General features: G+C 30.4%; 1 protein-coding gene across 17 annotated transcripts in view; it reads left to right on the plus strand.

Moving 5' to 3' along the window:
- LOC127276984 (neuroligin-2) overlaps positions 1-24,889 on the plus strand; it is an 856,047-nt gene extending 831,158 nt beyond the window's left edge. For 14 of the 17 annotated variants that reach the window (XM_051297750.1, XM_051297748.1, XM_051297753.1 and 11 more), the window contains 2 exons: positions 2,745-2,816; positions 8,766-8,901. In XM_051297750.1, the coding sequence (XP_051153707.1) occupies positions 2,745-2,805 (61 nt within the window). In that variant the 3' untranslated portion in view covers positions 2,806-2,816; positions 8,766-8,901. Of the gene's footprint in view, positions 1-2,744; positions 2,817-8,765; positions 8,902-24,015 lie in introns of those variants that run through there. The other 3 variants (XR_007842293.1, XR_007842294.1, XM_051297757.1) reach the window with 2 other exon arrangements.
- The last annotated feature ends 396 nt before the right edge of the window (positions 24,890-25,285 follow it).

The raw sequence follows: 25,285 nt of genomic DNA on the forward strand, positions 1-25,285 counted from the left end.
TATAATGTTCGAAACTAGTTGGGATCTTTGAAAATATATATATATCTTTATAAACCGTATCTAGGCCCTTTCATTTCCGAAATTTTAAGTAATTTTTATTGTTTTTTAATATCAAAGGATAGAATTTATAGGTTAGGTTTTCTAAATTAGACTTTTTTTTCAATATTAATTGAGAATAAACTTTCTTAATAAAAAAATATATGATATATAAATGGAACAATAAATAAAATGCCAATAATAGATAATAGAATAATTTAATTTATAAAAAAGAAAAACATACTAATATATTCAGAAAACATGTGAATATAGATTTTATTTATTTATTATATTAAAATAATAAATTATGTTAATTTATATTTACCTGAATTAATTAGAATTTTATTATTTAAGAAAATAATGAAATAATATAATAGTTACATGAACACAGATTTCTAGCACTTTTTTGTCTAGTTATTAGACATGTACTGCAGCGCTGCTGCCACGAAAGAAGACGAAAGTATAATTTCTAGAGACACTAGACAGTGCCATTCAAGCAACTGGACAAAAGTTGAATCTAGCCAATTTCAAGTTCAACTTGAATGTTTTCTAAGACTGTTGGTCAAGTAACTTTACAGTAATTGTCTAGTTTGTCTAGAATCAACGTCCACGAGAAAAACTGGCCAGTTACTAGAGTATTTCTAGTGCTTCCATGACAAATTTCTACTAGGGTATCATGAAAAATTGAAAAACTATAAATTTGTTAATAATTTTTAAAATCAAATTCAAAATTCTCGAAAATTTAAACTTCTCTCACAATTTTAATTATTTTTGACTGCCGATTTTTTTATACGCTTGTTTCATGATTCTAAACAATCAAGCGTATGGATTTTGAAAAATTTCAATTTTTTCAAAAAATGAAAATTTTGAAAAATAAAAATATTTGTAAAATTGTTAAAAATTACCTTTTGTTGTTTTTCTCAGTAGAATAAGATTTTTGGTTGAAAAAAAATGTTGAAAAAAATTATTACCCCTAAACAAGATCAATTTTGATTGCTTTCAATTTTAGTGGTAATTTTGAAAAAATTCAACTACTTCCACAATTTTCATTATTTTTTATTGTCGAATTTTTTTTACGCTTTTTTCACGATTTTAAACAATCAATCGTATGGAATTTAAAGAAATTTAATTTTTCCAAAAAATAAATTTTCTAAAATGGCTAAAAAAATTTTTTTTTAAATTTTAATAATTTATAATAATTTTGGATCCTAAATTATGCCAGAAAAAAATTGACACTCTTTAACAATAATAACTTCAGTAGGCTGAAATTTCACCGGTCCCTCCCCTTAAGATGTTATATGAAAATGTGGAATGTAATATGGTGTTTGGATCACGCGTTTATTTTTGTGTGTGATGTGACGCTAAACGACGCGTGAGTCAGGGTTGAGCCATCAAAAAATTTTGCATTTATGAAGGGTTCTGGCAATGGAAATTCATTTGTCGACTTAAAAAGGTGTCAAAAACTTCATTTCCAATGGAAAGAAAGGAAATACAAATTTTGGATAATTTTTTTTTCACTTTTCAGACCAGCTTCGAAATAGAAACGAAAATCTGAAAATTACATAATAAGGGCTTTTTATTTCAATTTCGTGGTTCCTTTACACATTTCCAAGTGTATTTGAATGTTATACTATAATTTGAAGGTCATTATTAATCATTTATCTGCATATTTCATTAATTTTCTACAGTGGCTCAACCCTGACTACTTGGTTCAACCCTAACTACTACTTTTTTTAATTGACTATAACTCCGAAACTTTTAAATAAATATTTTTACAATGTTTAGCAAAAACATTACATTTTAGTTGATCTTTCGAACCATATGCAAGAAATCTCAAAATTCGGCTTACAGGGGAAGTTATAGAGAAAAGTAAAAAACTATGTCCAACCCTGACTACACTTCCCTACACTGAGAAAAAAAATTTAGTGTTTGCAACAAAATTGTTTGGTTAGGCAATTTTGGTTCTTGTAACCAAATTTTGGTTGACTGAAACAAAGTCGTAGAGTTATCTCAACCAAACATTTGGTTAGGCCAACAAAATTATCTGGTTGAACATTTTTAAATTCCAACCAAAATTTGGTTACGGCAACAATATACTTTGGTTAACACGACAAAATAGTTTGGTCTAAAAAACCAAATGATCGTTTGTTGTCCTAACCAAAATTTGGTTGCGACAACTAAATAATTTGATTCGCTCTCAGCTCATAGCTTAAAAGAACAGTTAGTTTAAATCTCTCACAAGGATGGGTAGTCCAGTGGCCAGAGTTCCCGACCTTCAGTTTCAAAACAGAGGTTCGATGCCTGGCGGAGATGAGATTTTTCAAAGTCCACAAATATTTCAATTGGATAAATATAAATTTAATGTTAAATTGATAATAAATAAATAATGAAATAAATAAAAAAAAGAAAAGAAATAAAGTAGAATAAAATTTTTAATTTTACAAAAAAACAGTTTGTTTGATCAACCAAACATTTTTGTTGACCTAACAAAAAAAATTTGGTTGAGCTAATCAAACATTTTTGTTATGCCAACAAAAAACACTCAACCAAATTTTTTGGTTGACTCAATCAAATAGTTTGGTTGCTTAAATACCAACAAAACTTTTTTGTTGGCCCAACCAAATTTTGGTTGCTCTGATTAAACATTTTTCGCAGGGTACATTATATATAATACATTTATAAGAAATGTGAAATTTCCTTTGTTTCAGAATTTCAATCGAACTAGAAATTTCTGCGGTAATTGTTACCTGTGCAATCTGTTTACATTAATTTCTCAAATTGTAAGTACAATTAATAAATAATAATTATATAAAAAAAATATTCCAAGTAAAATTTTAAGGTTAAAGACATATTTTTTTCTGTCTTAACAATGTTTTATGATATATAATTAAAATAAAAAAATTTCTTTATTTAATAAAATAATTATTACTAAATTTAGAATGTAATAAATAATGTAATAATGTAATAATGTAATAAATAATTTAATTTCGTATACCACATTTTGTCAAATATTTGATAGTAAATATATTTCTCATATTACCGCTATATTCTTGAAGGATATATTGGCGATTCAAACAGCTACACTAGCGCCACAGTTGAACTAATTTAGGCGTGACTCGCTCTAAAGCAGTCTCTGTTTTGACAGTTTATTTCAAATTATTTAATTATTCTGATATTTTTATTGCGTTTGTAAAATTATTTTTAAGCGTTAAATAAAAAAAAATAATTTAAAACACATGGAGTGCTACAGAGCGAGTCACGCCTAAATTAGTTCAACTGTGGCGCTAGTGTAGCTGTTTGAATCGCCAATAAAGTTGTTTTTTTCAGTGAAAAGGAATGTATATCCCTATCTACGATTTAGTCGTTAAAGTCACTATCAAATATTTGTAAACATATAATATACAGAATTAAATTATATAGGAGTCAAAATTTGTAAAGTGTGCCGACATTTTCGTAGAGGTCGAATTTTTTTATTAAATTCATATTTTTCTATTCAAAACAATAAATAAAAAATACAACTTGAATAGTTTTGCGAAATTTTTATATTTATACCAGTAATTGTTATAAACATATTTTGGCATGAATTTACAAAAAGTTGTTTTTCTATTAATCTAATTAATAAATCTTTGTGATTTTTGGTATACTTATTTAAAAGTTAAGCAGTTTTCGATTAATATTAATTATTTTAAAAAGTTAATTAATTTTTAAAAAATATAAACAATTTAATTAAACAAATAATAATAATAATATTAACTTCTTTTAAACAAAGTGAGTGTTTGTGAGGTCAAAATTGACTTTCTTCTAAACAGGGAAAGGGCAAACAACATAGTTTTGTTTAAAGTGAAGGACACTGCAACGGAAAACACAAACTTGATTGAAACGGTTTTATCAATCTTCGAAAAAACCGAGGTAAATATTCAAGAAAAAGATATTATCGATTTAAGAAGACTTGGCAAAAAAGAAGCGAACAGACCGATTCTCGTCTCTCTTGCAGATCAAAAATGTAAGAAAGAAATTTATCAAAAGGCAAAGAATTTCGGAAAACTGAGTCTTAGCTTCGCTAATGATATGACAAGAGAGATGAGAGAGAAAAAAAAATCCAGTACAACAAACTCCGGGAGGCAAAATCGCTTCTAGAACGACAAGGAAAGACGGCTGAGATCAGGGGCTCAAAAATCTTATTAGATAATGTATACTATGAAATTGACGAACTTCATGAAGTCCTGCCTCCTTCTCAAGCTGTGGAACCTGAAAACGGCGATGATTATAATGGGGATACTGATGACTCCACCATTTCGAGAGTGTCAACTGCCAGTCGAAAAAGGGGTAGACCCCAAGGATCCAGATCCTCGCTCAATTCCAAGAGACTGAGATCTACAAATTCGGGAAAAAAAATCTATCAATATCTCCACCCAAAAGAATCCGCAAAAAATCCCAAACAATCTACATAGCAATTTCCGCCCAAAACCAGTTCAAGAATAATATTCTGGAATGTCAAAGGCCTTGGAAATGCAGCTGATTTGATACCATTTGTTACCGAGAATGATGTCATCTGTTTGTGTGAGACGTGGGCAATGTACGATCCTTCTATCATCTTCAGAAGTCACTTTAGTGGTTTTGATGTTTTGTATTGTCCAGCGACGAAGACGGCAGCGAGGGGAAGAGCGAAGGGAGGTGTCCTCGTGGCTTTCAACCAAAACAGATACAACAAGGAGATTATAGGCAGCGCTGAAAATTGTATAATCGTGAAACTTTTAAATAGAGAAACGAAATTTGAATTTATTGTAAGTACTATCTATATTTCTCCTAACAGTGACCTTGATGTTTATTTGTCAAATTTTGAGGATTTAGTTGATCAAGTAATTATTAAATACCCCAATATTCCTTTTTATATTGGGGGTGATTTTAACGCACATTTATCAGATTTAAATCAATTAACGAATGAAATAATTGAAGAAAACTTTCTTATTAGTAGTAAAAGATTTAACTTAGATAAAAAATTAGACAATCGGGGTAAAAAATTGGTAACTTTCATGGAAAGAAACGCGTATGTAGTATTAAATGGAAGAACAATGGGGGATAATCCTTCGCGATATACATTTGTTAGTACTCTGGGAAAATCAACAGTTGACCTTGCATGGTCTAACCTGGTGGGACTTGGTGGGATTGAGGACTTCGCAGTTAATTATATTACTACAAATTCTGACCACTTCCCGATATCAATAAAATTGATAAAAGTAACTGATAAAATAAAAATTAATAATGATAATATATTTCGATTAAAATGGAAAGGGGAAATGATAGAAGAATACAGATCTTTAATGAGCGAAACACTAATTGATATTGATACAGATAATGAAGATAATATTAATGATATCTCAAATACATTACTTGTAAATATATATGAAAAATCGACTAGTCTGGGTATGCGAACAAGGGTTAATCCCATCAAATCCAAATCAAAGCCTTGGTTTGACAGCGAATGTGTTGTTCTTAAAAACAATTTAAAAGAGTCATTAAAAAACTGTAAAAGTAATAATTTCGCCTCGGTAGAATTGGTTAAAAAATATAATGAAAATAAAAAAGATTATAAAAATCTTCAAAAAATTAAAAAAGAAGAATATAAAAACTCGCTGTTAAACCAATTATCATCCGTGAGAGACTCCACTAATTTCTGGAAGATTATAAATAAATTTAGAGCTCGTATTTCCATGGAAGATCAGATTGATCTAAAAGATTGGTATATTTATTTTCAATCAATATTTCCCTCAAGCTCGACTATCCCGGCAACTGTATTCCCAATGGCTAACTCACTCTTGGATGAAAAAATTACTTACTTAGAAATAAAAAAAAGTTTGGCAAGGTGCAGGGAGGGTAAGTCTCCGGGTTCTGATGGTATTTCATATGAATTTTTAAAAAACCTCCCTGATAACTGGATAAATTATTGGCTGACTTTGTTTAATAAGATAATTGATAAAGAGGAAGTCCCAGATTCCTGGTCGAATATTTTGGCTAAAATGATTTTTAAAAAGGGAGAAAAATCGAACCCTGAGAATTACCGTCCAATTGCTCTTGTAAACAATTCTGCTAAGGTTTTTACGCAGATACTCGCGGTAAGATTGGGTAAGTGGGTGGAGGACAATAACTTTTTGCCCGAATGGCAAGCGGGTTTTCGAAAAAAAAGAAGTTGTAATGATAATATTTTTGCGCTAAACGCTTTAATACAATCCCGCTTGCACCGGCCTGGTGGAAAGTTGTTTGTGTTGTTCATCGACTTCCGAGGGGCCTTCCCCTCGGTGACGCATGGCTTATTATGGGATAAACTATATAAGATGGGAGTGGGTAGTAAATTCATCAACATAATGAAGAATCTGTATTCCAAGGCCAAAATTGCAGTAAAGGGATCGACTGGTATCTCAGAATACACGAAGGTCACTCTAGGAGTCTTGCAGGGGGAGGTATTGAGCCCTTTACTTTTCTCCTGCTTTATCGCGGATTTCGAGGAATTTTTAAAAGCGGAGGGGATTAGGGGAGTCTCATTAAGCCATCTTATCGAAATTATTTTGTTTGCATATGCAGATGACATTGCGATTCCAGCTAAGGTAGAAATGAAAAAAATCCTAAAAGCATTAAAAAAATATTGTATGATTAATAATTTAGAGATAAACATTAAAAAAACACAAATTGTAATTTTTAGAAGAGGCGGGCATTGTCATGATAATAAATTAGGACCTTTTCTGTACGGCGATAAAGAGAAAATAGATATTGTCTCGAGATATAATTATCTAGGGGTTACCTTCTCCAACTCTGCAACTTTTTTTAATGCTGCTGAGGGTGCCATCAGCAGGGCAAATATGGCTCTAGGAGCTACAGTTTCTTTAATTAACCGTTTAAATTTAAAAACTTGGGGCCCTATTAATAATTTGTTCAAAAGCCTCACAGTAAGCAACCTAACATACGCGATAAGCATTTGGGGGTTAAGATATTTAGAAGACATTGAAAAAGTCCAAAATTCATTTTATAAAAAAGTCTTACACTTACTCCAAAATACACCGAATTACGCTGTTAGGCTTGAAATAGGAGTAGCAAATTTAGCAGTGACAGTCTTTAAATTAACGCTAAATTTAATTGAAAAATTTTTACTGATGGACGATAATAGATACCCCAAACTTTGTTATTTACGTTTGAAAAGCCTTGCTGATGGCAGTACCGGCTGTAAACACAAATTTAACTGGTATGATCAGATCGGATCTGTATTCAATCTTATCGACGAAAAAACAGAATGGGAAAATCTCAGTGTCATACAGTTACAATTGAAAAAAAGAGGGTGGATTGGAAAATATCAAAATTATCTTTATCAAGAAGATTTAAAAAGATTGAGTGAGTCTCACTCACTGCAGATTCTTCCTCACTTAACGTTGCTCAGAGGACCTCAAAAGTATCTACAGAATAATATTTCATTAGAATATATGAGAGTTTTATGTCAAATCCGACTCCTAAACAAAATATTTATTAGAATTAGAATTAATAAGAAATCTTATAAGTTAAGTGTATCCGGAGTCTGCGGTGGGTGTGGAGTGAATACCCCTGACATGTGTTTTCACCTTTTAATAGAGTGCCCTTCCCTTCTGGAAGAGAGGAAGAAATATATCTGTGAGAGTCAAGATGAGTCAATTGTAAAAACCGACTTTATAAACCTTTTAGAAAATCCTAAAAAAATTCGAATGATAAATTTGTACAATTTTTTACTGGTTATGTGTGAAAAATTTGGAAATTAGGAATAATTAAGAATTAAAATGTAAACTCTGCGGCAACCTCTTTGTATTGACTTCGGTCACAAAACAAATAAACTAATAATAATAGTAATTAAAGATTTTATTCAAGCATGTAGCAAAACTAACCATACTTTTCCACACAATATATGACAATGTGACATTTTAAACGGTTCCGCGGCGGTCGTTCACAGTAGATATTTTGCTGCACGCTGTGATAAAATCTTTAATTACTGTTAACCGAATATAAGTTAGCAAGTTTTTTTTCAAATTATTTTAGATTAAATTACGAATAATATGCAATAAAAAAGAACTGAAAAATCGACTAAGAAGTTAATATTATTATTATTTGTTTAATTAAATTGTTTACATTTTTAAAAAATTAATTAGCTTTTCAAAATAATTAATATTAATCGAATGCAGATTAACTTTTAAATAAGTATAGCAAAAATCACAAAGTTTTATTAATTAGATTAACAGAAAACCAACTTTTTGTAAATTCATGCAAAAAAATGTTTATAACAATAACTTGTATAAATATAAAATTTTTGCAAAACTATTCAAGTTGTATTTTTTATTTATTGTTTCACAATAAGTCTTCACAAAGTCTCATAATCGTTTTAAATTTAGTAATGAATATTTTATTAAATGAAGGAAATTTTTACTTTTAATTATATATCGTAAAAGACTTTATTAAAACAGAAAATGAAATATATTTACAAAAATTTACAATATATAAAAAAATATATATTTACAAAAATTTACAATATAAAAAAATATATACTTACAAAAAATAATTATTTACAAAAGAAGAAATATTTACAAAAAGAAACATTTTTACAGATAAAAAATTATATTTACAAAATATTACGCACACAAATAAATAAATAATTTAAAAAAATATTTTTTACAAAAATGTATATACAAATTAATAAAAAAATTTAATATTTTTTGCAGACTGATCATGGAGTTGCCCAGTGGTCATAAAATTTAAACTTCTATCGAGAGGAAGAACACAATGCTTAATATCAGCGACAAAACCTACATCATGTCAACCAATATCAGCAGTATTAACGATTGCTGCCAAATCAGCACCATCAACGACAACACTTGCATCCAGTCAACCAATATCATCAACAACTACATCAACGTCCCTCCATGCATCATGGAAATCAAAATCAGCAGCAACGACAACCAAGGCAATGGACCTTATAATTTACCACAGCAGCAACACGTAAATCAATGACTAGCGAATTTTGGTCATGAAGATCAGTAAGACATACGTATTAGTAGCACAGCAAGGCGGGTTCTGGCCCAGGTTCTGATCTCGGCTAAGTACTTGCAGTCGGTAACGGCTTAATCGAGTTAGTTTACCCGCCACTCAATAGATGGCGCTCACTTCAGAGTGTGTTTTTCTAGAAATGAATTTTTAATTAAAACTGTTTTACTGAGTTAGTTTACCCGCCATTAGTCTGTGTTTTTTTAGAAATTATTTTTTAATTTAAACTGTTTTACCTACTGATTTAATTATTACATTAAAGTTAAGTTGTTATAAACAATTTATTTAATTAGGTATATAATATTTTGTTAATATATTTTTTATTCTAAAAAAATATTTTTGTATTCAAACTGTTTTACCGACCGAGTTAATTATTTCATTAAAGCCAACTTGTTATAAACAGATTATTTAATTAGGTATAAAATATTTTGTTAATTAATATTTTTTATTCAAAAAATAATTAATTTTATTTTTATAAGCGAAATTGTTGATATATTGTTTATAAACAATATAATTTATTTGGTTATTATTAATCAACAAATGACTTTTAATTTTTTTCACTAATTAGTTCACTTAATTATTCAGTTCTTCACAAAATAATTGTTACGTATGAATTTCGTAACTTCTTATTAATAAATTATTAACATTATTAATAATTCATTAATACAATACTTGAAAAAGAGGACACATTATGCAACACAAACAAATAACACTTTATAAACATTATAAGAAATGCCTTTAGAATCTATTAGAGATGTCCAAATAATTATATATTAAATATTAACTTTCAATTAATAACCTTAATTATAAAGAAGACCTATTTAAAATTCATGATAAGTTGAGAAACTAAGTGAACTAAATTAATTCAAGAAACAAAGGATGGCGCAATAAAGATTGCTGCATCCAAAGTATGTCAGTACAGAAAGAACTGGAATACTACCCCAATATTGCAAGGTTGCAATAAAGAACATTGGCAACAATAATTTACTAAATAAAACATACTTTTTCCCACCAAAAGTCAGCTCAATAAAACCAGTAGACACAAGGAGTGTCAGTCAGTTGTGAGTTGTGAGTAGAGGAGATATTGAGTGAGCTCAGTGTAGAGCTTGGAGTTTTTTTGAGAGTTTTAAGTTGGAGTTTGAGTCTCTAAGTGAGAGACTCTTTGAAATACACCTCTAGTTTTGAGGTTGTTTCCATTTGGAGTTTTATTGAGTTTTATCTGAGTTTTGATTTTTGAGTTGAGATTATTTAAAGTATTTATTTTTGAGTTGAGATTTTTGACAAGAAGAGTATTTAGTATTGAATTGTCATTTGATTTAAGAGTATTGAGTTTTACAAACAATTGATAATTGAAGTAGTTGAATAAAGAGAATCTGATTTTTTGGGTTTGATTTAAAGAGTACATAAATGAGTTTCTTTTGAGATCACTTAGTTTTGAAATTAAGATTGAAAATAAATAGTAATTGAGTTTATGTTTTCTATTGAGTTTTGAGATTTGTTTACCATAATTGATTGAGATAAAGAGAATATTAAATTACTGTAATAAATTGGAGAATTGAAATAACGTTTGAATTGAGACACGAGGAATTCCAAAGGTAAATATACGTAAGAGTTCAGAGACTCTTAACACAATACACACACAACATTATTACACATACATACATTCACACGTAAATTGTATTAGAATACAGAATACTGCAATATTGTATTATTTGAGCTGTTACACAATATATATTTATATACAATTAATTAAATATTTGTTTAATCTTTTATTTAAAATATTCCTAACCAATTGTTCTGATTAATATGGGATCTCAACCAACTCACTGAATAATAGTGAGGTAAGGAAGGGATCCACTACCTTTTACAATATAATTTGTCCGAAGGGCAACGTGTGTTAAAGTACCAAAGTCTTTTAGAGTTTAGAAAATATCAATCTTTGATTGATATTGAATAATTTTCTAATTTTCAAAATTCATCTGTAACAAACTGGTGGCAGCGGTGGGATTCGAACCCACGCCTCCGAAGAGACTGGTGGAACAACCCCTTAGACCAGGGTTGTTTAGTCAGTTGTGAGTTGAGGAGATTGAGAGTGAGCTCAGTGTGGAGCTCGGAGTTTTTTTTGAGAGTTTTGAGTTGGAGTTTGAGTCTCTGAGTTGAGAGACTTTTAGAAACAAACCTTTGGTTCGAGGTTGTTTCTGTTTTGAGTTTATTACTGAGTTTTAATTCGAGTTGTGATTTTTGAAGTGAGATTATTTAAAGAGTATTAGAGTTTTGAGTATTATTATTATTTGTTACGTATGAATTTCGTAACTTCTTATTAATAAATTATTAACATTATTAATAATTCATTAATACAATACTTGAAAAAGAGGACACATGATGCAACACAAACAAATAACACTTTATAAACATTATAAGAAATGCCTTTAGAATCTCTTAGAGATGTCCAAATAACTATATATTAAATATTAACTTTCAATTAATAACCTAAATTTTAAAGAAGACCTATTTAAAATTCATGATAAAATTGAGAAACTAAGTGAACTAATTTCATTCAAGAAACAAAGGATGGCGCAATAAACATTGCTGCATCCAAGGTATGTCCATTCAAACTGAACTGGAACACTACCCCAATATTGCAAGGTTGCAATAAAAAAAACATTGACAAGAATAAATTTGTTAAATAAAATATTCTTTTCCCCACCAAAAGTCAACTTAATAAAATCAGTTGACACACGAAGATCGAGGTCTTCCAAGTGTGGTCTCCGAGTGAGACAGGTGGAACAACCCCTTAGACCAGGGTTGTTTAGTCAGTTGTGAGTTGAGGAGATTGAGAGTGAGCTCAGTGTGGAGCTCGGAATTTTTTTTGAGAGTTTTAAGTTGGAGTTTGAGTCTCTGAGTTGAAAGACTTTTAGAAACAAACCTTTGGTTCGAGGTTGTTTCTGTTTTGAGTTTATTACTGAGTTTTAATTCGAGTTGTGATTTTTGAAGTGAGATTATTTAAAGAGTATTAGAGTTTTGAGTATTTTAAAGGGATAAAGATTTATTTATTTTAAAGAGTATTTTAAAGAGATATTGAATAATTGTTGTTTTGAAAAAGAGAATTTAATTTTGAATTTGATTTAAAAGATACACGAATGAGTTTTTGAGAATCACTTAGTTTTGAAATTGAGAGTGAAAATTAAATAGTAAATGAGAAAATAAAGTCTATAGCATATACTGAATTTTGAGATTGTTTTAATAATTGTTTGAAAAAAAGACAATATAATATAACTAAAACAAATTGAAGAGTTAATTACATACTTAAATTGAGAATACGTCGATTATTTTGAAGGATATCAATCTGAGGAAATTCTGGAGGTAAATATACGTAAGAGTTCAGAGACTCTTAACATAACACACACACAACATTATTACACGTACATTCATTCACACGTAAATTGTATTAGAATACAGAATACTGTAATATTGTATTATTTGAGTTGTTACACAATATATATTTATATATAACTATTTAAATATTTGTTTGTTCTTTTATTTCAAATATTCCTAACCAATTGTTCTGATTAATATGGGATCTCAACCAACTCACTGAATAATAGTGAGGTAAGGAAGGGATCCACTACCTATTACAATATAATTTGTCCGAAGGGCAACGTGTGTTAAGGTACCTAGGTCTTTTAGAGTTTTAGAAAGTATCAATCTTTGATTGATATTGAATAATTTTCTAATTTTCAAAATTCATCTTTAACAATAATTAAACTTTTAATTTTTATTTCGAGTTTTTTCGCGCTTTTCTAGGAACATGCGTAATTAGAGTACATATGAATCAGCTGTAGAGAAAAAAATATGTAGGTTTCCCTGTCTCGTAATTATTTCTTATGAGTCTGCCATGACGGCATCAAAGGCGTTATCCAGGCAGTTAGCCGGATAATGGACAAACTCCGTTGCCAACCGTGAACACGTGGAGGTGCTTTGGACGCAGACAAAATAGGAAGTTATTTCACTACTATAGACTAAAGGTCTATTCGTAGTAGATAGTTCTTCTTAAATAGCACGTCGCATACAATAAACTTACCTTCAAGTAACAAATTTTATGAAAATATACCAATCTCAAAGAAAATTTCTTAAAAAATCACCAATTTTAAAAATATTTAACTTCGGAAACCTAGGGACATCTCGCGAGATGGAAATTTAAATATCTCTGGGATGTCTTTAGGATATCTCATATCTCGTTGGGATATCCCAGGTATATCCTTTTGTTGTGTGGGATAAATTTTTGAAAATTTTTCCGCTATATTGGATCCACCATTTTGAATTTTAAAAATCGGACTTCCAATTCGTAATCAGCGACCTCGAAAACGCCCGAGTAATGAGTTTCAAACGAATTCAATACATTTTTAAAAATTTGTCCGCCATTTTGAATTTTAAAAAAACCCTACTTAACAAGTTTCATAAAATTTTAACAATTTAAAAAAAATTGATACCACTAAAAATTTCACACGTTTTTTGAGGTTAGGAAGAAATCCAGACCACAGGAACAAAATAGACTTTAAATTCGTGTTTAGCGGCCTTAAATACATGGGGGTAGAGTGCACTAATTTTCGAACGCCGACACTTTTTTATTTTGTGGGACTGTGATTCAAGCTTTTTAAGATATTCAAGTTTAACGCCAATTGCCAGTTTATTCTATCGCGATCTCCCCCAGCTTTGAGCCAGTTTTGCTCTATTTGGATCTTGCCAGTTTTGAGGCAGTTTTTCTTGGAACTTTCGACAACCTTGAGCCAGTCCTCCGCCAACGTTTGTTTCTCAACATTCTCAAGCCATTCTACCGCCAATATTGGGGTTTGTCAACTTGAGCTATTTTCCGTAACTATTTACGGAAAATTTTCCTATTTTTTCAACTTGGGATCATCATAACCAATTGCCATGTTTTCTGCAAATTTTGGGGTTAGCTAGGCTTGGACCAGCAAGTCGCCAATCTTGGGGCGTTCATCAACCGATTGACTTCAGGAGGAACAAAAATTATATTTTAATTTAAAGTAAGGCATTCCGATTTATATTTTACTCTAAAAATCTTAATTCTGAGTTCTAAGTGTTTGATTTTGCTTTCAGTCGGATCAGATATTTGGACAAAAATGAACCTGCCAGTTTTTATGAGAGATATTTGTAAAAGTGAAAAATAAACAAACCTTTGGTTTATCTAACAAAAGCATTCTGTTTCCTACCTGTTCCCTTACTTCGAAGCCTTCCGCTTCGTAAATAAAACGTAAAATAAAATATTATATTGTAAGTTTTGTGCATCTCTTTCTGAGATGTAACAATAACTACAATTTACCGAATTTTGACAAAAATCCGAGACATGACCACGTCTTTTCATATGTAACACAGAAGCAATAGAGCCACGGTTAGTATATAATATCTTTTTTCGTAATTGGCGTACATTGTTTTTCTCAACGGTTTTCGACTTAGGGATATGTGAGAAATGTTAAACTTTTATAAGTTTGCAATCAGTTTAAATAATATTTGTTTCTCGTGCGTCACTCATACCCAAGTATATGCTGCCCTCTACGAAAAGTATGACTACTTTCCGTAGCCTAGCAAACTACAGTCTTGTCTTGTAAGCCGATCTGGCGTTGTATTATCCATAGAGATAATATAAATAGAGTAGACAAGGTATAGGCGGCTGCGTAAGAGGGAAGTGTCCTGACATAAACAGAATGGGTTGGAAAGAGAAGAAAGATTTAACACCAGTATCTGTCCTTCAATAAGCACCAGCGCAAGAGAGACACCTACTGGTGCTAAAATCGCGTTCTCTTTCTATCAAACGAACGCCTCTATACAGACCATCTCCACTCTATTTATATTATCTCTATGGTATTATCACCAGATACTACAATACGATAAGAACCAAATCAATTCTCAATAGGTTATGAGCCCAGGTCGCGTTTTATCATTGTGATCCGTTAACAATAAGTGGAGAAAATCCGTTCGTTTCGTTTGTACAGTCTCGTGTAAAGAAACGCAAAGACGCCATCTTTCCTCTCGTTCTATTCGGCAGAAATCCCAAACTTATCACAACGCGCGCGTGATATATGTTAAAAAGGGGAGACGAACTCAATCCGAAACACATATCCAGATTCGATGGTTTGAATTTCTAAACTTGGAAATTCCACATAAAATTAATATTTGTCGCACTCGGATTACTGGATATAGTTAATGGGACAATAGTGAAACCAGAAGACCCAGCATAATCAGCATGCATCACAGTGACTCGATAGTGCAACATATTTCGAAAATACAAAATATGGCGAGACAATTAAAGGACGTAGGCGAAACAATATCAGACGTTGCCATAATGGTCAAAATTTTGGGCGTCACACCCGAATCTCAGACGGTAGAATATTTACAGGAGTAGTCAATCAGAAAAAGTAAGTAATGATCCCAAGGACTCTGCATTTCTTGTTACCAATAGTGACTCCGAGGACGTAAAACAAATCGAAGATTACAAAAAATATTTCGCGTCAAATTCACAAGTTTTACAACTCCTGGAACAACACTTCGAAAGTGTATGGATCACAGACAGTGGTGCTTCAAAACACATAACATTTCGACGTGACTGGCTCACAAACTTCCAACCCGCGAAAGGACACTCGATTGCTCTCGGTAACAATGGATTATGTGAAGTGTTAGGATCTGGAACTGTGTTTATCGAAAAACTTGTGAATAGTGAGTTGATTCAAGGAAAAATCGAAAACGTTTTATATGTGCCTCAACTCAAAAAGAACCTTTTTTCCGTGGTGTGTGTACGACGAAAGGGTTTAAAGTGCATTTCAAGGATAATCGTGTTGTGTTTTTACGCGAAAATGAAATCGGGGCTCAAGGAGCAAAACAAAGCAATGAGCTTTACAGATTATTTTCTCGACCCTCATGTTGATTTGCATTATCCGAATGATAACGAAAATTTAATTGCCATACTATACAGGAAAGCCCTCGGATCCTTAATGTTTTTAGCTATTATTTCCCGCCCTGACATTTCTTTTGCTGTTGGCCTTGTCAGTCGCTTTGTTGACAAACACGATGCAAGCCACTGGCAAGCCGTTAAAAGAATTTTAAGATATCTGTCAGGAACGAGTAGCTTTGGAATCATGTATGGAAAGGGTGGGAGCAATCTTGAACTATTGGGTTACTTAAACGCCGATTTTGCTGGCGATGTAACGACGAGACGACCAACTACTAGATAATTGTTTTTGTTATCAGGAGGACCTATAACATCCAAAAGACAGAGATTGGCCACACTTAGTACTACCGAGTCGGAATACGTGGCTGCATCCGATGCAGCGAGAGAAATTATCTGGTTACGTCAATTGCTCAATGACGTCGGATGTGACATGAATCGTGCTACCGTTTCACACATTGACAATCAAAGCTCAAAACAATCATTTAAAATCCGGAATACCATAAGCGCACGAAACATATCGACATCCGATATCATTTTATCAGGGAAAAAGTAGAATCCTCGGAAATTGAAACAATGTACGTCCCATCTGAATCGCAACTCGCAGACATTTTTACTAAGGCTCTAGCTAAAGAAAGATTTGTATTACTTCGTAAGCAAATTGGAATGGAAGAGCTTTAACTTTTTCCTTTATTTTTTTATTAAGGTATGGCATGAGTGAAGCACTCAATCGGTGGGGGTGTTAAACTTTTATAAGTTTGCAATCATTTTAAATAATATTTGTTTCTCGCGCGTCACTCATACCCAAGTATGTGCTGCCCTCAACGAGAAGTATACCTACTTGCCGTCGACTCGCAAACTACAATCTTCTCTTGTAAGCCGATCCGGCGTTGTATAATCACGAGATCTTTTAATAAACGTTTAATTATTTGTCATATTTTCTCCTTTTATTCCGTCATACATGGATATCCAAATTAATTCTCAATAAGAAATAATAGACAATTTTTTTTCTCTAAGACAAGCAGAACATAATTTGTTATAAACAATTTATAAACAAATAATGAAAATAATTATTAAAAAAAAAATTTTTTTAAATTGATTATTGTCAAGAAATAAACCAGCTAAAACTTTTTTTGGATTAAAATAATGAAAAAAATTAATGACGATAAATAATATATAAGAATATTTTTTTATAAAAAGTTTTAAGATATTTTCTCGGAAATAACAAAAAATAATGCAATTTTCATTTGAAGAATTAATAAGCACACAAAATACACCACCAATTCACCAATCACAAAAAAAACAACAAAAACTTTTCTTAACATAACACATCAACACTATTTTACTGATTTGACAGCGATTTGGTAGGTTATATAGGTCATAAGATGTTTCGCGATTCTGCTAACAGCAGGAGATTGGCGCTGTTGCTAACAAAAAAATATATTACTTGCCAAATGTCTGTCAAAATTGGTAAATAGTATTGATATGTTATGTGAATGAAAAAATTTTTGTTGTTATTTTCGTAATTGGTAAATCTTAGCTGGTGTATTTTTAGTGTTTATTAATTCTCAAAATAAAAATTAATTTTTTTTGTTATTTTTTTTGAATTTATAATTCTTAAATTTATCGTCATTAATTTTTTCTCATAATTTTAACTCAAAAAAAGTTTTAGCTAGTGTATTTCTTGATAATACTCAATTTTTCTAAAGGAAAAAGCATTTTATTTTCCTGCTGTCAATTAAATACTGTAAAAAAATTTCCGAAATTTTAGTTTCGTTATATGTGGTGCTGTCTTATTAGGACCTACACTATTTTTGCACTTTTTGAAGTACTATAAAAGGAAAACGTGAGGACATAGAATGCTTTAATAGAGCTTAAAAGAAAGCTTAAACCTTTAACTTTAAGACCCAAAACTGAAACGTCATGCAATAATAATCTGACTTCAAATTAGCAATCAGTGACCCCAAAAACCCCCGTGTAAAAAGACTCAAAGAATTTCAAAGGTCCTTAAATAAATTGTCGGACATATTGGATCCGCCATTTTGAATTTTAAAAATCTAACTTAAATTTCATAATTAGTGACCCCAAAAACCCTCGAGTAATAAGACTCAAGCATATTTTAACGATTTCTAAAAAAGTCGTCTGCCCTATCGGATCCGACATTTTGAATTTTTTAACCTAACCTTAAATTACTTTACTTTCTGAATTTAATATAAAATAACTGTTTTTCTAATATTAATTAAGTTAAAATATTTTTAAATTAAAATTATTGACAATTAATTATTTAATTTGTTTTTCAATATATTTTAATCTCATTAAATTATTTAAATTCTCCTGACGATTTTGAAAAACGTGAATGACAAATATAGCGATTCCGGTCTTCTAATAAAGGAAGGTGGGGAACACAATCGCTCATACAGTTATATGGGTGATTCTACAAACGAGGGAATTATGAGTGGTCAAGCTTATTTTGTATATTAATTTTGAAAAGAAAAAAATTTTTTTTATGAAAATTGTAAATCTAAATGGTTTCTATTGTGGTACTAAAAAGCAGCCGATGAAAAAAAAATATTTCTTGCAAAAAATACACATCAAAGTGCTAAATTCTCATTCGTCTGGCATGTCCCAAAGTGTAATTGACAGTTCATATTGTGAAAAATATTATTTTTTAAGTGTTTGGCGGAAAATTCATACTGGATTAGTAATTTTGAATAGTTGTAGATTACACAGCCCAACAAAAAAAAAGTGTTATGTACTTTTGACCGGAATACCCTAACCCTATGTATTTTGACGCGCTGAACACGAATCCGAAGTCCGTTTTGCTCCACCACGTCAGGATTTTTTTCGAACCTCAAAAAACATGTCGGATTTTGAGAAGTAGGCGATTTTTTTAAAAATTGATGTATTAACTTCAAACTTGGTATCTGCGGGTTTTTTGTGTCGCTGATTACGAATCTGAAGTTAGATTTTCAAAATCCAAAATGGCGGACCCAATATGGCTGACGAATTTTTAAAAAATTTTAAGATTTACTTCAAACTTGGTATCTATGGGTTTTTTGGGTCGCTGATTACGAATCTCATGTCAGATTTCCGAAATTCGATATGTCTGATTCAATATCAAGGAATTATTTTTAAAAAATTGTCAGATTATTACGAAATTTGGTATCCACAGGTTTTCTAAGTTGCTGACAAGTAACACTAGGTAAGTGCCATACGCCGATTTTTCTGAAACTTGGCAGTTTTGTAGTTTTTTGAAAACAATTTGACACGTATGTTTTGTTTTTCCCCAAAAGCTGATTTATGGGGGGAACTACCCCTTGAATTTTTTTTTGGTAGGGGACATTATTTTACGAAATTTTTTAAAAATTAATGTGCAATAGTGTATCTGGGGGTTTTTTGGGTCGCTGATTACGAATCTGATGTCAGTTTTCAAAAATTGATAATGGCGTATCTATAATATGGCTGATAGAAGTCCATGTTGCATATGCCATTTTGAATTTTTGAAATCTGACATCAGATTCGTAATCAGCGACCCAAAAAACCCCCAGATACACTATTGCACATTAATTTTTAAAAAATTTCGTAAAATAATGTCCCCCTACCAAAAAAAATTCAAGGGGTAGTTCCCCCCCATAAATCAGCTTTTGGTGAAAAACAAAACATACATGTCAAATTGTTTTCAAAAAACTACAAAACTGACAAGTTTCAGAAAAATCGGCGTATGGCACTTCCCTAGTGTTACTTGTCAGCAACTTAGAAAACCTGTAGATACCAAATTTCGTAATAATCTGACAATTTTTTAAAAATAATTCCTTAATTTTGAATCAGGCATATCGAATTTCGGAAATCTGACATCAGATTCGTAATCAGCGACCCAAAAAAACCCCTAGATACCAAGTTTGAAGTAAATCTTATAATTTTTTCAAAATTCGTCAGCCATATTGTATCCGCCATTTTGGATTTTGAAAATCTAACTTCAGATTCATAATCATCGACACAAAAAACCCCCAGATACCAAGTTTGAAGTTAATACATCAATTTTTTTAAAAATCGCCTACTTCTCAAAATCCGACATGTTTTTTGAGGTTAGAAAAAAATCCTGACGTGATGGAGCAAAACGGACTTCGGATTCGTGTTCAGCGCGTCAAAATACATAGGGTTAGGATATTCCGGTCAAAAGTACATGACACTTTTTTTTTTGTGGGGCTGTGTTATTAATATGGAAATAATTATGTCATTACTCTATACCTTATTTAAAAAATATCTTCTTGAATTTTGTCCCTGGATTTTGTTATCATTCGTCTGTCAGTTGAAAACACGTTAAAATTATTAAAAATAAACATTCTGATGAAGTTACAGTTCGTTATTGTTGTTAATTAAACTAAACTAAATGTGATGCCACGCGCGTTTTATTTAATTTGTTATTCTATTAACCAAGATTTCTCAATTTGTGACCAAGATTGCGTTGTGACCAGACAAATTCTCATTCTTCTAGCATCTATTTTTTTGAAAAAAATGTTATTTTTAGATCCTTTTATAGGCTTATGTATTGCAACTTTGAATTCTCTATCGGATAGAATTACGTATTTTTTTATTTAATATTGTTTCTACCTTTTTTTAAAAAAAAATTGCCAAATTCTCATTCGTCTGGCACTTTTGAGACATTAACCACTAAAAACAGCGTAAAACTAATACTTTTTTAACAATTTTCGATTTTCTTGACTTAAAATAATCCTCACTAAGTTTTAATTTTCATTTTATATATATAATTATATTAATCATAAATAAACAAATAAAAAGTACTTTTTTTCTGTGAATCGTATAAATATCACAATAAAATCGAAATATTTTTTATTATTAGACACTTAAAGTACTCATACAGTTTTGTGATTTGTAAAATTATGTTCTAGTAGAACACACGTAACTTGTTATAAACAAATTATATAAACAAATTACTAATTAAAGCGATACCTTTTATTGAACCTTGTAAAATTCGTTACTCGATTGAGCTGAAGAAAGTAACGTTAATTGTTTAACGGTTACAAAAACCAATTTATTAAAGTTTGTTTAAATTTTAATCATTACCAATCGAAACAGCATAAAAAAATGTGTCAGAATCCATGAGTTTTATTCCAAATTTGATGTCGGAAAGATATGAAAAAAAATCGGACAAGTGCGAGTTACACTCGGTTCCGTACTCGAAGCGAACTTATTTGGTATAAAAACAAATGTTTAAAAAATATGTGTTGTATGACAACTAATATAAGTGATACGAAGAGGAACAATTTTGTAAAATTCAAGAAAATTGTTCCTCTTCGTATCACTTATATTAGTTGTCATACAACACATATTTTTTAAACATTTGTTTTTATACCAAATAAGTTCGCTTCGAGTACGGAACCCTCGATTTCAGTGCGAGTGTAACTCGCACTTGTCCGATTTTTTTTATTTTAGAGTTGTAACGACTGAAGAAATGAACTCAATCATGTTTATTAAATTATTTCTATAATCTACACATAAAAATACGTAAAAATAGAAAATTTGAAGCCCTTTAGAAAAAATTTGTTCCGTTATTGGGAGAAAATTCATGATTTTTTCTAAAATTATCAGTTTTTTCTTGACAGACCCAGAAAAATCAACTCCAATCATCCTAGCTATATTTTTTTTGTAATCTACACGTAAAAATACGTCAAAATATATAAATTTGAATCACTTTAGATCAACTTTTTTGCGGAAAAATACATTTTTTTCTTAAATTTATCATTTTTCTTCAAAAATTTGATAAAAATTGATCATCAACTCCAATCGCGCTTACATTTTTTCCCTGTATTTTTCACGCAAAAATTGAGTTTTACAGCAAATGTGAACAATTTGGGTTGAATATTGTGTGCGCTAGGGAGAATAAATCATTTTTTTCGAAATTTTTGATTTTTCCTTGACAACGCTATGTAAATTAATCCGAATCAAGTTCGCTATAATTTTCCTGTAATTTTCACGTAAAAATACGTAAGTGTACCAAATTTGAGCTCTTTATGTCAAAAGATGTGGCCGCTAGGGGGGGGTACATAGTCATTTTTAGGCATTTTTCGTAAAAATTCATGGTTTTTCCTTGACAACGCTATGATAATCAACTCCAATCATGCTCGCTATATTTTTTTTGTAATCTACACGTAAAAATACGTTAAAATATGTAAATTTAATTTCCTTTAAATAAAATTTTGTTCGTTTTTGGTGGAAAAATACATTTTTTTCCTAAAATTGTCATTTTTTCTTGAAAAACTTGATAAAAAGTTAATCATCAACTCTAATCGTGACCGCTTTTTTTCCCCTGTATTTTTCCCGTAAAAATACATTTGTATACTAAATATGAACTGTCTGGGTTGAATATTGTGTGCGCTAGGGAGAATAAATCATTTTTTTCGAAATATTTGATTTTTCCTTGACAACGCTATGTAAATTGATCCGAATCAAGTTCGCTATAATTTTCCTGTAATTTTCACGTAAAAATACGTAAGTGTGTCAAATTTGAGCTCTTTATGTCAAAAGATGTGGCAGCTAGGGGGGGGGTACATAGTCATTTTTAGGCATTTTTCGTAAAAATTCATGGTTTTTCCTTGACAACGCTATGTTAATCAATTCCAATCAAGTTCGCTATAATTTTCCTGTAATCTACACGCGAAAATACATATGTGTACTAATTGTCAGCCCTCCAGATAAATTTGTGTGGCCGCTAGGGGGGGGGTACACGATTTCAAAAAAACCGATATTAATAGGGTTCCGAACCGAGTACGGAACCCTAAAAACAAAATTAATTTAACTTTTCTCAAATGTTAACGATTGCGTTATCGGGTGCCTATTAAATTTTGATTTTTCATATCTTTCCGACATCAAATTTGGAATAAAACTCATGGATTCTGACACATTTTTTATGCTCTTTCGATTGGTAATGATTAAAATTTAAACAACTTTAAATAAATTGGTTTTTGTAACCGTTAAACAATTAACGTTACGTTCTTCAGCTCAATGTTACTCGGGGGTTTTCGTGGTCGATGATTGCAAATCCAACGTCAGTTTTTCAAAATTCAAAATGGCGGATCCAATAAGGCGGACGACTTTTGAAAAAACCTAATATAGTTGTCTGAAAATAATTACTCGGGGTTTTTTGGAGTCGCTGATTACGAATCCGACGTCAGTTTTTTAAAATTCAAAATGTCAGATCCAATATGGCGAACAAATTTTGAACAAACATATTAATTTAAATTAACCTGTTTATCAAAATTATACGTGCAAAAAATGTTTCATTCCATACTTTTTCTTTTTAGAATTACCAGATTACGAGTTTCAAGCCAGATTTTTAAAATTTGACTATTTTAAAGAAATATCTTAAAAATTGTGTAATTTTAAAAATTGGACTTTAGATTAGTTTTCAATAATTCAAAAACTTCTGGATTTAAAATTTAATAAAAATTGAAAATTTTTTTAAAAATTCGTTTAATAGATTAGATTCGCACATTTTAAATATGAAAAACTGACGTCGGAATCATTTACCAGCGACCCTACAAAGTTACCAAGTAAGCAGTTTCCAGTAATTTTAAATATTTGTCCGCCATATTGGATTCGCCATTTTGAATTTTGAAATTTTCTATACACGATCTTAATTTCCTGGATAAATTGTTTATAAACAACCATAACTTTTGTAATTTTTAATATTTTGTCTGCCCACTTTCAGATATCTTTTTTAGTGTCATTAACTTGAAGTTAAAGTACTTTTCAGACCTTAAATAAGAAAAATATTGTGTCCATATTTTCTTCATTTTCGTCCTTCGTTTGTAGAATCACCCATATATAGAGATCAGTGTGCCAACCATATAGTCCGTTTAACATTTTGCCACCACATACTCGCCGGGTTTATAATCTAAAAATTCTAGAAGAATCTGATTTATTTAAATAATCACTATTATTTATAGGAAGACATTTACTGCGGTGGAACAAGGATCGTAACATTTAATTGAGAATACGTGAAGGACACATTAATTTGCAACATATTAAAAGTAACATTAAAAAAGTGAATAAAGAAATTGGAAAATCCACATACAAGTATCAAGGAATTATCTTAAATGAACTACCAAAAAGCATGAACAAGGTTGCAGTCAGTATGCTGAAGCAAAAAATGCAAAATTTTAATAATTAAGTTTGGCAATGTACAAAATGTGTATTGATATTGAAAACGTAAGAATTTTTTCTTGAATGCCAGAATATACGATTTTTAGATCCCGAAAGGCTATTTAAGCTTTTAATTTTGTGAAATATTTAAGAAAATTTATTATTAATTATATAATTGTAAGGATGTAAAAAATAATAATTTGCACTATTCTTATTGGAGTAGTGTAAATAGAAAATATCAGATTTCATTCTTTTGTATGTTTTTCCCACCCGGATATCCTTCAGTTATCTTGTGTTTTTAGATAAATGATGCTGCTAAAGAAGAGAAATAAGTAAGGTAAATTAAATGATTGTTGCACATGTATTAGTGGCTAAGCGTGAGAAAATGATTTATAAAAAATAAGCATTCTTATACCTTTATAATTTAAGGCAGGAATGTGAAGAATAATTTTGTACCAAAAAATAGAAGAAATGTCTTTATTTTGTATAATTATTTTTTTAACTTCATATGTGCTCACACGATGAGCTTGGACTAACTTTAACTCAAAAGTACTGGCCTATTTTGTCTCTTTTTAGATATCAATTCTACATTACTTACAGAGTAATTTGAACCTAAGATGAAAAAAATCAGAAGAGGAATTTTCGTATAAACTCAATTTTAGTGCATTTTAAAATTTTTATAGTACATTTTTCACTTTGAAACAGTTGAATTGTTATGTTAATATATAATCAACAGATTTTTATAACTCCTTTCTCTATTAAAAAAATCCTTTAATTATATATGGGGTAAAATTCCTGTAGCGTACTAATCACAGTTTTCTTGTGTGTATCAAATTGATACCATAATTCGAATCAACTAATGCAACGTTTTGATTCGATATAAGTTATCCAAATATTTGGATCATTTTTAAGAAATGATCCGTAAATTGGTATCATTTATTAATACCTGAATTGGTATCATTTTTTGATACCTGAATTGGTATTAAAGTATAACTGTCATGGCTGGAATGTTCTTATTGACAAGTTTATTAATTAATTTCTTCACTGCACTGAATTTTCAGGTATTAAAAGTAA

Source organism: Leptopilina boulardi, unplaced genomic scaffold, assembly GCF_019393585.1.
Source record: "Leptopilina boulardi isolate dan_hultmark-lab unplaced genomic scaffold, ZJU_Lbou_2.1 LbouV2_162, whole genome shotgun sequence".
NCBI classification, from domain to species: Eukaryota; Metazoa; Arthropoda; class Insecta; order Hymenoptera; family Figitidae; genus Leptopilina; species Leptopilina boulardi.